This window comes from Nyctibius grandis, chromosome 10 (assembly GCF_013368605.1).
Source record: "Nyctibius grandis isolate bNycGra1 chromosome 10, bNycGra1.pri, whole genome shotgun sequence".
Taxonomy (NCBI): domain Eukaryota; kingdom Metazoa; phylum Chordata; class Aves; order Nyctibiiformes; family Nyctibiidae; genus Nyctibius; species Nyctibius grandis.
Genome location: NC_090667.1, coordinates 32,396,459 through 32,410,337, shown reverse-complemented (window position 1 = coordinate 32,410,337; position 13,879 = coordinate 32,396,459). Strand labels below are relative to the sequence as shown.

At 37.7% G+C, this 13,879-nt stretch overlaps 1 protein-coding gene across 1 annotated transcript in view; it reads right to left on the bottom strand.

Moving 5' to 3' along the window:
* CNTN6 (contactin 6) overlaps positions 1–13,577 on the bottom strand; it is an 82,515-nt gene extending 68,938 nt beyond the window's left edge. Inside the window, exons 1-2 of the mRNA XM_068408412.1 lie at positions 13,459–13,577; positions 6,079–6,254 (exon numbers count right to left, since the gene is read on the bottom strand). Coding sequence (XP_068264513.1) covers positions 6,079–6,254; positions 13,459–13,526 — 244 coding nt within the window. The 5' untranslated portion in view covers positions 13,527–13,577. The remainder of the gene's footprint in view (positions 1–6,078; positions 6,255–13,458) is intronic.
* Between the last annotated feature and the right edge of the window lie 302 nt (positions 13,578–13,879).

Here is a 13,879-nt window from a genome sequence, read left to right as displayed (position 1 = left end):
GGCTGGGCAGGGCCTGGAAAGGACGCTGCTCTAGATCTGATTCCTCACATATCTGCAAGCTGAGATATGTTTCTGCATCATACATAAGGAAACCCTTTCAAAACAGGGGCACAGGCTTAGTGCATTACTTTGCATCTATAGGTTATAAAATGAATAGAGGCAAGTCTGTGACTTTACCTGAAGTGTCCCTATAAAGGATAAGGGAATGTAGCAACTTAAGTAAAACTTTGGGGGATGTATCTTTGATGGTGACCTGCTTCTGCCACTGGAAAGCTGAGCTCTTCCTCCTGTTTGCTCTTCAGTTATCAGCTGGCCATCCCTGAGTGCCTACTGAGCGCTAAATTGAGAAGCATATACCTTCTTCTGAAAAAGAAAGAAGCTGCAGCGTTCATTCTTTCAATATAAGCTGCCAGGGAGCCTGATCAGTATGCCAGCCCTTGCATGCAGTGATGAATTAACAATCAGTTTAAAGACCCAGCAAGATTTACTCAAGGTGGTAGTTACCACATCTAGCACACCTTTTAATCAAATACAATTATTATAGAGGGATTTCTGGACACACACAGTACCACAATACCACCAGTCCAGAAGTGGATGTGCCATTTAGACTAAAATTCCTGCATGTCCAGACTTTGCAAATTCAGACTATCTGATCTAAGTGTATTGATTTTTCCATCTTCTGTTCCAAAGCATATACTACAAGTAAAAAGGGTTATGACATTTTGAGGCATGCTGTATTGCTTTGTGATGTTTGTGTAATTTGTGTGCAGTGAAAGGTAAATAACATGATGAAGTAATCAGATGAAAAGTGGGCTTTCGTGTTAGCTGAGCATCTCACAGACAGTCACTCTAACAGGGCTTTGCAAACGCTCAGACTGTTGTGATCCAGTAAAGACTAAATGGACTTGATTGCTTCTAATATATTTCCCCTGAAACAGTTAAATGGTGATGATGGACTATTATTTTATGTTTCAAAATGGAAAAACCCTGTCCAGGAGGAATTGTTGCCTCTTTAATTTGTTATTTCAGCAAAACTGTGTCGTCTTCTGTCTATCTGACAAGAAGCACGTGAGAGCACTTGGGAGCTGCAGATTTTATTCCACGTGCTCCAGGACTATCACTCTCATCCACGCTGCTATGAGCACCTTGTCTCTGGCCAAGAGGAGGGAGGATGTGCGTATTTAGAAAAAAGGTTATTGAGAGTAAGCACCAAGCAAAACCCCTGAGCACCCCTTTGAAAAATGTGAGAATATGGTTGCAGCCCAAAAATGCCAAGGAAAAATCCTTCCCTGGTCTGTAGCACCGGGGGGAACTTTTAAATAAGGTGGTCTAATGTCTCCACTGTGTGCCCTCCTGTGTGGCTCAGGACAAAATGACTAATCCTGTTCATGAATTTAAATTGTTGTCATTGTTTCTCAGAATTCATGATTAATAATGGGGGCCTGAGGTCTGAGAAAGCCGCAATCATCACGACTGTCTATCAGTGATGGCAGAACAATTTGACTGAGAATCTCATTTAAGATCCCTAGGCAACTGGATGTTTTCAATTAATACTGATTTTTCTGGGCTTATGCCCTGAATAGTTATGAATTAGATTCACACTTGATTCCTTTTCATAGTGGAGTACTTTTTTTTCTAGTTTGTTTAATTGTATTTCTTATTTCTCCTATGTATCTGTTAATGTCTCTGTTATAGACATGTACGAGAACTAAAAGAACTAGTAACAGGCCTGGACAGAGTGTTTTACTGCAGCTAGTTATGGGGATTTCCCTCAAGACCAGTTGTTTACACACAGTTACTTTTACTTAAAACTGATGAAATAATTAAAACAAATCCCTGTGTGCCTCGGGATAGAGTTCTGCTTGAAGCTGTATTTAAGCAGTTCTTTATAACAGGTTTTTTGTTTGGCTTTTTTAAGGCACGAAATGCAATTTAGATGCTCTTCATTAATAAAAATAGATTTTTGCAAAACACCTCATTAATATGCACGTGAATGCATCTTGGCACCACAGAATAGGAGAAATGCCAGTTTTACTGATCAAAATACTTCTTTAAACCTGGATGCTTTTTTCTTTTGTGAGTTTGGAACGTGACTGTGGTCCTGCTCTCTCTGGCTCAGCAGCGATTGCTGCTGTGTTTGTGCCTGGTCAGGCTCCGCGGTGTCCTCGGGAGGTGGCTCTGCTGGTGGCAGAGCTGGGGCAGCTGCTTCATCAGAGGTGTCTGCTCCGATGTGCACGCAGGAGAAGCAAAACCTGTGCACAAGCATCTTCATTGCGGTTTGGCAGCTAAGTTGTGTAAAACCTGAAGGAAAACCTTCCATGTCCCCATCTCCTCCTTCAAGCTGACTCTCTTGCGTAGTTCACAAAGGTGAACTCCCCACGGAGTTGCCTCTGACCTTCCCTTTACGTAGAGCTGAAGCGTTGCTGGTGACCTTGCGCTGGATGTCAATGCTGAACTTAGAGGTGGGCAGGGGGGCAAGTACCGTGGGGGCGGCAGGTTGTGACTCGGGAGCAAAGCTCAAAACCCCAATCTGCCTGAGGACCCCTCGTCTGTGGCAGGCTCTAGCCACACACACTCAGGCAAAACACGTGTTAGCTTTTCAAAATGTACCGCTTGCTGGGTAGTGAGAGATGCACAGGATTTATAGGGAGCTTTCAACTGTATTTATGACAAAACCTTTGCCAGGAAGTACGAATAACACAGGGCTGCCAGCCTATGTATCCCGCTAATGCATTTACGTGCTCGTGCTCTGCTCTCTCTCACTGATGCTGTCTCTCATTTTCAGCCTGTACCTTTAATAATCTATGCCACTTCCTTCTGTACAATATTCCTCCTGCAGCTTTCATTTGACAGCTCTGTTTTTAATAGAGGATAAGCATGAAACTCCAGCTGAATCTGAAGACATATTTCTAATCTCATACTGCATTTATTTTGCTACTTGGAGAGCTCGCTATCTTGAACAGAGGAAAAAGTATTTTTCACATATTAAGTTGAGATGTACAATAGGTTTCCCGAGGTATCATTAATTCAAATTCAAACTCAGAGTTAGTTACCTTGTAATCAAAAGACAAATATGCATAATCCCTGTTACCTGGATAATAGGTTTGATTCAATTATTTATCTAGGTGATTGCAATAATATGCCAGGCAGTCCAATTCAGGACAGAGTCCCATTTTGTTAGGTATTGAATGAAAGTGTCACAGTATCACCATGCCTGCCTGCCTGGATTTTAAGATATAGCCTGAAGTATTGGTTGAAACAAAGCAGTAAATTGGATGGCAACATGAAAATAAGAAATAAGAAAATGTTAACTGTGAAATAACTGCTTCAAGGTAATTTGTTCCACTATTCTCATCAGGTCATTATAACATTTTCCATGTACTGTGTTTTTTTCTATTGTAAGACAAGTCAGAACTCGTAGTTTCACAGTGATGCCGCTAAATTGAAGCATCTCCCTGTATGTTTGTGTTTGCCAATGTAAATGACAACCTTCAATTTCTCTGTCCTCTCTCTTTTGTGTGGGAAAGGATGTAAATGTCTGTCACTGCTAATGAAAAAGTAGTTTGCTTGTTGAATATGGGATACATCTACCATTATGTGGTTGCTGTTAAGAACTAGAGGATTAAAGCAGGATGGCAGCTGCTGCGGACAAATGAGACCTGACTTTGCTGTGACCTGCTCCCTGCAGTAACTTTGGGAAGCGTCTTGGTGCGGGTATGAAGCTTAAGTAAAAGAACTGCTTGATATTTAGCCCATTTTGATTGTCGTATATTGACATGAGACTTTGAGCTATTAGTGAGTTAAGTGCTTCAGAGGGAATGCTTCACCAGCACGGAGTATTAACGAAGTGGTGTTTAACAGCTGAAAATACTTAATGCCTTCTACTGAGTCCATTTTCTGGCAGACAGGCCCTCTAGCTGCTAAGCAGCATCAGCTGCATCACACTGGGGTGGGCTTTGCCTCAGACAGGCCAGAAATCACAGGTGATTTCTTTCAGGTTTGCATGTCTGAGAGCAGATTCCTGTCCTGCAGCCGCACCAGGAGTGGGGGAATGGCAAGAGGGCTCTGCAGAGCCACTTTGCTCTCTGTTGGAAGGTGCACACCCACGTTTAGATCCTTAGTAAACTCAGTCTCATGAAGAAAAGTGTGCACTGTGGTGTATGGTTTCTCTTTTCCACTAGGGAAGACTTCCAAAGGATCACATTTCCAACAAGAGCTTGAAAATGAGTCGCTTCTGTGCCAACCAGCACCTTTCATTCCCCTGAAGACTATCAGGGATGCATTTGTGAATGTAGGGACAAACATGGACCAGCGTTCTGAGAAAGGACTTTTCTCCTCTGCCTTCCTTACCAGCGAGGCTTTCCCCATAAGCTTTCTCTCCCTTCTTTCATTCTTTCAGCTTTCTCCAAACCCTTCTCCTTGCAAGGAGTAAAAAAAAGACAATTTTCCAGAGCTAGCTTTGGTCCTGCACAGGGTTATGAAATGGCGACAGGTAAAAGTGAACATAGAAACCTGTAGGAAGGAAGTGCAATTAAATACTCTGCAAAGGAGCACTGGCCAGAAGAGCTGCTTACATACCCCAAGAGCTGGTGCACCAAGCCAGTGTGAGCCCCTGTGGGTTGGGAGGGCAGTCAATGGGAAACCAAGTGCTTCCAGGAATTGGAATCAGGGATAGAATTTTCCAGAAAAAGATTAAATAATTGAGTAATGTAATATGCTGAACAATCATCAGAGCCTTCTTTCTTTCATAGATATTCCCATTTTTCCTTTTTTCCCCTCTTTTTTATTTTTTATACCTCCTTTGTGCCTTTGTTTGAGGGTATCCCTTTTCTTTAGGTCTTTTCCCAGCTCCATTCCTGGTTCCTTGGGGATTACAGATTCCATACACAATTTTGAGGTGGCCACCTATTCTTGCTTCTTTCTAAAATGGGATTTGTTCTGTCACTAAATAATTTTCATCTCCAGATCTTGAAATAATTTCCCATACAGGAAGGCTGGCTTGCAAAGATGTTTCAGAAAAAGTTGGAAAATAATGAATCAAAATTTTTTTTTCCATTTGACCTGCTCTTGGGAATCAAAAGCTCTTTGAGAAATTCAGGGTAAAACATTATTAAATGAGATACTAGAGATATACCGTTGGACCAGCTCTACTAAAAGAGAGTCTGTGAACCATCCTGACCTCTGTGTCTCCTTTGTATAACCCCTGTGACATGAGATTTGCTATGAGAAATGGAACAAGATTAATAATTAATATGTTTGCTGGTGTCTGAAATAGCGACACAAGGTTGGCTTTAGACACATATTTTATTAATGAGGTTTGAAAACAATTGCTTTCTCCCAGCAACAGACAGCTCAGACCTTTACACTCAAGAAAAAGTAATGGAGGTAATATCTGGGTTTTTTGTTGTTGTTCCCCCGTCGGGGCATTAACAGAACTCAGTCACCACAAATAAATGTTGTGAAAAAGATTGTGAAGTTGTGAAGAAGTGAAATGGGGAGCAAGCCTAAAATAAATTTTAAATCGTCTCAGGGCAGCATATGTGCTTTACCCAATCGAGCTGAATTATGGAACATTTCAGAGCATTGCTCATCATTTTGCACACTGTGTAAGGAAAAAGTGTTCCTTGCTCTGTTAATATAACAAAATGTCAGCGTGGCAATTAGGGGTACAATGTTTTTATGATTCAGTTAGACCTCACTACCCTATAGAAAACAGAAACCCTAACTTTTTGCAACATTCCCCCCTCTCAATTGTAACTACCTGCGATACAGCAAAGCAAGCACTGTCTTAAAACATGAAAACACCTTTATTAAGTGAAAATAATTGCGCTCATCTTCCTTGACCTTTCAATTTTCTGAAAGTTATTCTTGTTCCTGAGGGCCAGCAGCCATCAGATGTCTGGTTTTGTTATTAATATTTACTAGGAATGATTTTTTTTTAAGAATAAGCACTGCTGAAGTAAGCCAAACCTTTTGAACAGAATCATCGATGATACTTTAATTATCCAATAAATTACAGTCCATGTGCAGAATTAATCGGAAAATAACGCTCTAATAAATAAGATCTTTCCAACTTACATGCAAATTGAAGCTTTGCCTTCCTGCTCAGAATTGTTCCAAATGAATTTGTGGCCAAACACTGGTATGTTCCAATATCCTGTTTTTTATGTGGGTTATTGATTGCCAAGCTGCCTCCAACCAACCTGTAGTGATAACTCATGGTAAGATCAATATCTGTGCCATTTTGCTTCCACCTTTGAGGGGAAAAAAATCAAATTATGCTTATAATTTACAGAGCCTATTCACATCTATCTAAAATAGCGTGCTGTAGCATACCTGTAATGATAAAAATGTAGTTAAATATCACTAAATTATATCATTTTTCACACAAGACTGCTTCTTATATCAATCTTAATGATATCAATAATTCTGTTCTTTGAAAAATCTTTACTGCTTTTATGCTAGTCACCAGTGTTCATCCAAACGTCTACAAAAAGTAATTATAACTTATTCATACAAACTAAGTTATCCATCCAATTAGGAGTACGGTATACACCTTGACTGCAGCTACCTTATTTTTTATAATATAAACGGTACCTGAATGCACTTTACAGTCCTTGCAAATGATGTCATAAATTTGGTTACAAAAATGATTTGGAGATATAAATCAGGAAGGATTACGCTTCAGAGGACAGAAGGAAGCAGGGAGAGAAGTTTTTATCCAGTAAGTTTGAGATTGATAATTTAATGATGAGAATGCTGCTATTTTAAAACATGATTTGTCCCTGATAGTCCACTAAGTAGAAAATGGATTGTGTCTGCAACATTACACAGCTATTTATAAATGTCAAAAGAAAATTTATATTTCAAAGAAAATAAATATTATCTGTTTTAAGATGGGAAATTTTGTGGCTTTACCATTAGTCACGTAAGGGTTGAATTTTTATTGTCCACATGAGGCCCAAAGGAAGAATAAAGGACCTCAGTCACTGATGTCTGCAAGCTTTGGGCTTGTTTATGCCACACTTTAGGCTGTCAGCTATCCAAAAACTACATAACCCCATATTTTCTTCTCCTAATTTTATACCACGACCACCTCTTTGGCCTGTATAATTTCTGCTGACCTATGTGGGTGTGGTGCCCACCCCTCCATAGGATGCAAAGACCACACAAGAGTTGCTAATGGCTCACTTTGGCTTTGCAGAAGGCTTTATGCAGTCCGTGAAACAAGGGCAATTGTCTCCTTGTTAATTATCTGAAGGATCACAGCACAGAAATTTTCTATTTCTTGTTATTTGCAAAGATGAACTTGCTGACAGTGATGATGGTTTCCATAGTTAATAAACTGAAGCAAACTTGCACCATAACTATATTCCTGGACGATCTGACCTGGATACACAGCCCAATGCTTTACTGCTATCACCCACAGACCCTTCTCTACATGGTCACACTGCACAGGTGGTTGTTCTTTTGGAGGAAGATCTTCAAACTGTGCTGTGAAATGCAATTCTGTCTTCCAAGGGAAATCTTGACAAATACATACAGAGGAAGAGAGGTTCCTGACCTTTTAAGTGGGCACTTGTTATTTTTAAAGATTAATAATGAATGATTAAAATATCAAATCAATTGAATTCTGTGAACAAAATCTAGTAATATTAAATAATTTATCTGTCTGCCAATCGCTGCTTCCTCTTCCATGAATGCATCAACATTAAGAAACTGAGACAGAACAGAGGACCATCAGTAATTCTTTCTATCGATTGCAGTTGATTTTTGACCTTTCCATACCTCTGCTCTATTCCTTTTTTCTGTTTTGCTTTAGTTGGTCTAGGGTTTTGCTGTTGTTTTGGTGTATTTTGGCATTTTTTTTTCCAAAGAGGAGCAAAATCTTAGCCAGTGCCCATCCATGCGCCTGTTCTATGAAGCAGCAGTCTGTATCAGTGTTAGGATTTTGCCATAATTCAGGATTTACATATGGTACATGCTGTCTAAATCTTTCAATTTTCTAATACAGGATATTGTGGTATTTAGTTTGCCAGTTCTCTTTAATTTTGGAATCAATCATTGAAATAACTGCTGTCATCATTACATGGCTCCCAATTAAGCTCTGTAATTGTTTTTCAAAACAAATGCAAAGTTGTTGGCTTAGCTGCCGCAAATGAATTCTTCACAGTATCCCCATAATCATTCTAATCACTGTGGTACAATGATTATTAAACTTTGCATATAGATCAGAGCTTCATCTCCTGGTGTGGGCTTTTTCCTAATTAATATGTTTACATCACTGAAGGAAGCGAATTAATGAATTCATGTGATAGACAATGATTTAATGACTTTGTGTGTTCTGCAGTATACTGCCTAATACACAGAAGTCTTTGAAGAATTATTTTAAGAAAATTTGAATATAAGCCCGTTAAGGCAAGGATCAGCTACATATTTTCATGAACTTCTTCATGCAACCATTGGAAAACACTTTTCATCATTTATAGGAAATGCAACCTGGACCAAGTGTTTCAGAATCTAAATTTTAAAAGAAATATGCTCTATTCTGATGCTGAAGTCAGTAGTTCCCTAGGAATGTAAGACTTCTCAAATGATCTTGACATGACTTAAAAAAACACAACTGTGATTTATGAATTCATAGAACAAGTGATCATACTCTAAAGTGATCATACTCTATTTGCTTCAAAATTTAACTTTTTATAGAACACCAGTTATAAAATGTTCCCAACAAATTCTTCATGAACTTAAAGACTTTCAGAACATATAGATATGGGACCTCGCTCCCTTCCCATCTTGATTTAAAGATCTCAGGCAAGAGGTAGTCTATTCTCTCTTGTTCTCTTTTCTTAAATTGTTACCAATTTATCCTAACATTCAAATATAGCAATATAGCAGTATTCTTCCAAGCCACTGTATTATGTTAAATCTTTGATGTTGGACTCACTGGGAACTTCCTTCTAAAGTACACTGCAGTCAAACCACTGATATAAGGATAAACTTGTAATATATGATGATTTCCTCTGATTTATACTGCTTGATCAATACTCGTGATTTGCTATTCAAATAGTCTCCATCTCCAAGCAAATAAAAATGGGGAGGAGTAGAATTTATTAATGAACATGAATATGTGAGTAATGCGTGTTTACAATGCAACTGCAAATTATGCAATCTGTCTTTGGGGTAATAACTTATAAAAGAATGGTGGAAAAAAATAATGAATTTCTATCATGTTTTCACACTGAAAAAATATTGATCTAGCTAAAAATGTTCAAAGAACAGAGAAGCACATACAACTTATAAAAATGGTGAAATATTAGAGATCTTTGCAGAATACAAATATTCTTCAGACTGGTTTGAGAAATGTCAATGTGTTTCGTTATACACAAGCTGACTGCTAAGCTGCACAGCCAGAGGTTTCTCTGGTGTTCACACTTCCCTCATCCTCTCTGAGCAGAATTTCTTCCGGGCCATGTATCTACTGACACCACGATCCCGACACCTCTCCCTACACCCTGACCCATGTTCAGGTAAATCCAGCAGAGCTGAGGAGACAAAACCCTCAGCCTGGAGCTGCCACTTTCTACAAAAAACACAGGCTCGAGCATCTGGCTTGCAACCCAACACTTACACAGGCTGATAATGAGCGTCAGAGCAAGAAGTTTGTTTCAGGGAGATAAAAATGCTGTTTGGTCACCTACAATCTCTGATACTTTGGTAAGGAAAATTTTAACTTCTGACATAAGATTATGATTTTTGATAAGTGGGTAATTAACCAGGAAATTTCTGATCACATCTCTAAGGATACTATACAGTGCTAGGTAATGTCGAAGTAGCTATAATTAAATGAGTCCCATTTCTATGATTAATGAATCTGGAAAAGAGTATCGTTCCATAGAAACTATTTCTAAAAAGGAAACATTTTCTTTCAGAAGATGTGACTTCTTTTTGGAAATGAAATGTGAAGGTGTATCAATTTCACTGAAACTATCAATGTATGAATGTTGAAGCAATTAAGTTACTAGTAAAAGACTCCACTTAGGCAATGTGCAAATATTTTGGATAAATTCTATGGAATATTTCAATAATCTGTTTTACTTGCTTTAAAAAAAAAAGATACATTTAGGACTATTAGAATTTCCTGCTGAAAGAGAAATGCTTTCTCCAGCTCCACAAGTAAAATCCTGTAAGTATTACGAAGCACGCGTGGCTGCATCATGATTTTGTACCAAAGTTATAGCTAGAAACTCTTACTTGTATGTATCTTTCCCTAAATTGAACTGCCTTCTGCTTGGATATAAGTATACATGATTCTGTGAATTATCTTTTCAGTGTACTGCTCTAATAAAAATACATGTGTTTTAAGTCTTCATTGTGTTCTATGTTTCTTAGACTACTTGCATTCAAATGGAAATGTCCTGCCAAGTCACCCGAGACTTTCTTGTAATGGGGAAAAAGCCTCGCCAAGCCCTCTAGTGTACAGTATTTCCATAGAGGAAGAAAACAGAAAGTCTAAAAACTATTGACTGTGAACAAGCCAACAGAGGTTGAAGGCATTTTTAGTTCTACTCCACTTTTGAAGCAGAATCTGCAATGAGTCAAGGGACAGCATTTTAGTGAACAAGTACACTTATAGCAGGGTTGTCATTTGTTTTTCAAGGGTATGAATAAGATAAATATATTTTGGGGGTTACTGGGAATCATTCTAGTTTATGAAATTATTATAAACACATTTTATGTCATTTGCAATCACTGCAGACTTTGTGCTTCCGTTCCTTTCAATTTATTTGTCTGTTACAGTTATCTTCTGTGTTACTTTGATTTGGATTGAATTTGAATCTTTTTATTTTATTTTACCTCATCATTCTAAGTTATGCTGAAATATTAAAATATTGCTATAATGAATAATGCTTATGCTGTCCTTGGACTTGTTATTTATTTGTTCAATTGACTGTTCTCTGTGAAGATTATTGGGGGAAAAAAAACCACCTCAATTTCAAACTTGCACGAAAATGCTAGATTACGTGATTACTCTGGATACAGAATGTAAATTCAGAAAAAGTGTGATGAGTTAGAACTAAGCACCTGAGATCAAACAGGAAAAGTCAAAATACTGCAGAAAACGCTTGGCAGGCTCTAGGTGACTTCTTTCTGTTTTTTTTCAGTGTGGAGGAAACCTAGCTGTAATAAACTGAACTACTTAATGGAAGGAAACTGTGGAACTGTGGTATGTTCATGGATAAGCTGTAAGTAGAAAAAGAAGTAAAATTTATTACTTAGTTGATGCTAATCCTTCAATCAACTGTAATAGAAAAGCTTAAGTGCAAAAAATTGTAAATATATTTTGAAAGGTTATGTTTATTTACCACCGACCTCACACAGGGAAAGAGTTGAAATAATGTACCTGACATTATAAACAATTTTTACTTTATAGAAAAAGACAAAATAGATAAAATGGTATTTATCAGGATATTTATATAGATTTCCTAACACATGTGCTGATTTTAGAGGTACTTCAATCCATACTTTTGTCTCCATTGTAATTAGACCTATGTTCTCTGTTACTCCCAACGGTGTCCAAAAGGAAATCAGTGTCTCTCATTTTTTATTACTTAGCCCTTATTTCTACTTCAATTCTATACAATTCTTGCATTGTGGTTGTTAGACACACAGGATTTTGAAATTAAGTTGCAAAAAGTTACTACTATATTCGCTGAGTCTATAAGACTAATATATAATAAAATAAAAATTTTAGGAAATGCTAAGTATTTTTTCTTTAAAGAAAAGCTATTAGTCAGCATATTTATTTATGTAAAAGGTGCTAAACAGCAAATTAGTTTGGATATAACTTTATTCCTATTGTAGTGGTTCTGTATTTCTGAATCAAAGAAAAACCTTGCAGTAGTCCTTGCAGTTCTTTTCCACCACTCAATAAAGGATATGATTAAAATTTCGTACTGTGCTTGATTTATCTAAAGCTGTTGGAGCTTTAAATACATGGGCTCAACCCTTATCTGACAAAACTGGCATTAGCTCTCGTGAAATCAAAGGAAAGTGCCGAAGACTCCCCGTTCCTTTCAAGTCATGGTGAAAAGCTCCCAGGTTGTAATAGCAGCAGTGATGATAGTCTGATAACTTCTAATTGACCTAGATGGTTCATGATCCATCCCCAGATGTTGATCTCGTCTTACTAGAGAGTAACTGAGGCTTTGCAAAATGTCCTTACCGTGCAAAGAAAATGATGAATCTAATTAATGGATGGGTAGGAAAAAAGTGAAAGAGAAAATATGAATATCAGATGTATGATGGGAGGAGACTTCATAGCTCTCCTGCCTCATGAAACCTGCTGTCTCTACTATTTGTGCATGTGAGGAGTCCATGGTTGGAATACAAGAGTCAGTGATTTTTATAGGTCTCTGAGGAAACTGCCTGTATAAACGGATATGAAGCAGATGGATGGATGAACTGGAAAGACTTGAAATTCATGACATGAACCCGTAGATGTTCCAAGTTGAAAACGGGAAGAACAAATGGGATGGGAAATGGGTGAGCATTTCTACTCATAGGAAGAGAAGTTACACTGTGAAAAGGAGATAAAGTATTCCTTTACTAGCACAATATTTGGAAACAAATACATACATGAAATACAAAAGCCAAATTGATAACTAGTAGTGGTACTTTACAGAGGAAACTGTTGTGTGAGCAATTAAAAGCTATTGAATAACTACTGTCTAAGTATTTGGTAGAGCACAATTTTCTTTCTTGTCTTCCATGAATGATTTCTTTTTTTTTTTTTAAATTTCCCTTTTCCCAGACCATTATTTTCCCCATTCTTTTCTGAAGAAAGCACACTGTCAATTTTTTCCATATTTCCAGCTTTTCCTCTTATTAGACTCCAGTTTCCAGATCCTTGATACAACAAGCTACGTTTTAAAAGATGAGTCTATAGCTATTGAATAAACAAACAATCCTATGTACCAAGGTTTTATTAAGTGAGTCTACAGAGTATTGTAAGCTAGATATCAGAGCTGTGCCTTGCTGTTTCTCTAAATAAACACAATATATATACATGAAATGTTAGAATTAGAAATGGGCAAGGATGTTGCTCTTTTGCTTTCCAAGCATTTATTGATGTATGGAAAGTTTTATCAAATACAGATGCACAGTATTTCCATCTTTCCATTTTTCACAGCTGTTCTGTGGATTCAGAAGTAATTTTGTATGCTTTATAATACTTTGGGGACAATTTTCAATGATGTGTTTTCTTTTCCTAGATGTGCTCTTCTCAACAGTAGACTAGCAAAAATACTTTCCTTCATTCCTCAAATTTATTATACCTATGTATACTCGCACTGTGGGTGCTTGACACATTTTGAGGTGTGTATGACAGTGTACCACTGATCAAAACATAGTTACAAGATTTACAGTGAAACAATACTTTTCCAAAGTTAACTTCACCTGTAGTATGGGAGTGGATATCCTTTAGCTGTACAGTTCAGTAGGATTTCTGGATTTGCTGAGCCCATGGAATAAGTGATATCATATGGCTCTTGGATAAAAACAGGACCATGAAGGGTTTCTTCCCCTGTGAAAGAAAAACAATAATTTAAGATTAGACATTGTTAGCGTGTCCTTACACATAAAAGCGTCCTTTGGTGTCCTTTGCTTTCGGTCAAAAGTTAAGGTCTGCTATTACATTCAGCAGAGAATCCACCTCCAGACATTTGGCTATTAAGAAGGAAATATTTCAAGCCTGATTGATAATAAAATCACATATCCCAGGTGCTGGAGATTTATTTTGCAAGTGACAGTAGAGACCAGCTTCTTTGCATATTTCCTATGGAAGCTACATGGCTGGAAGGAGGAAAGGATGAAGTTG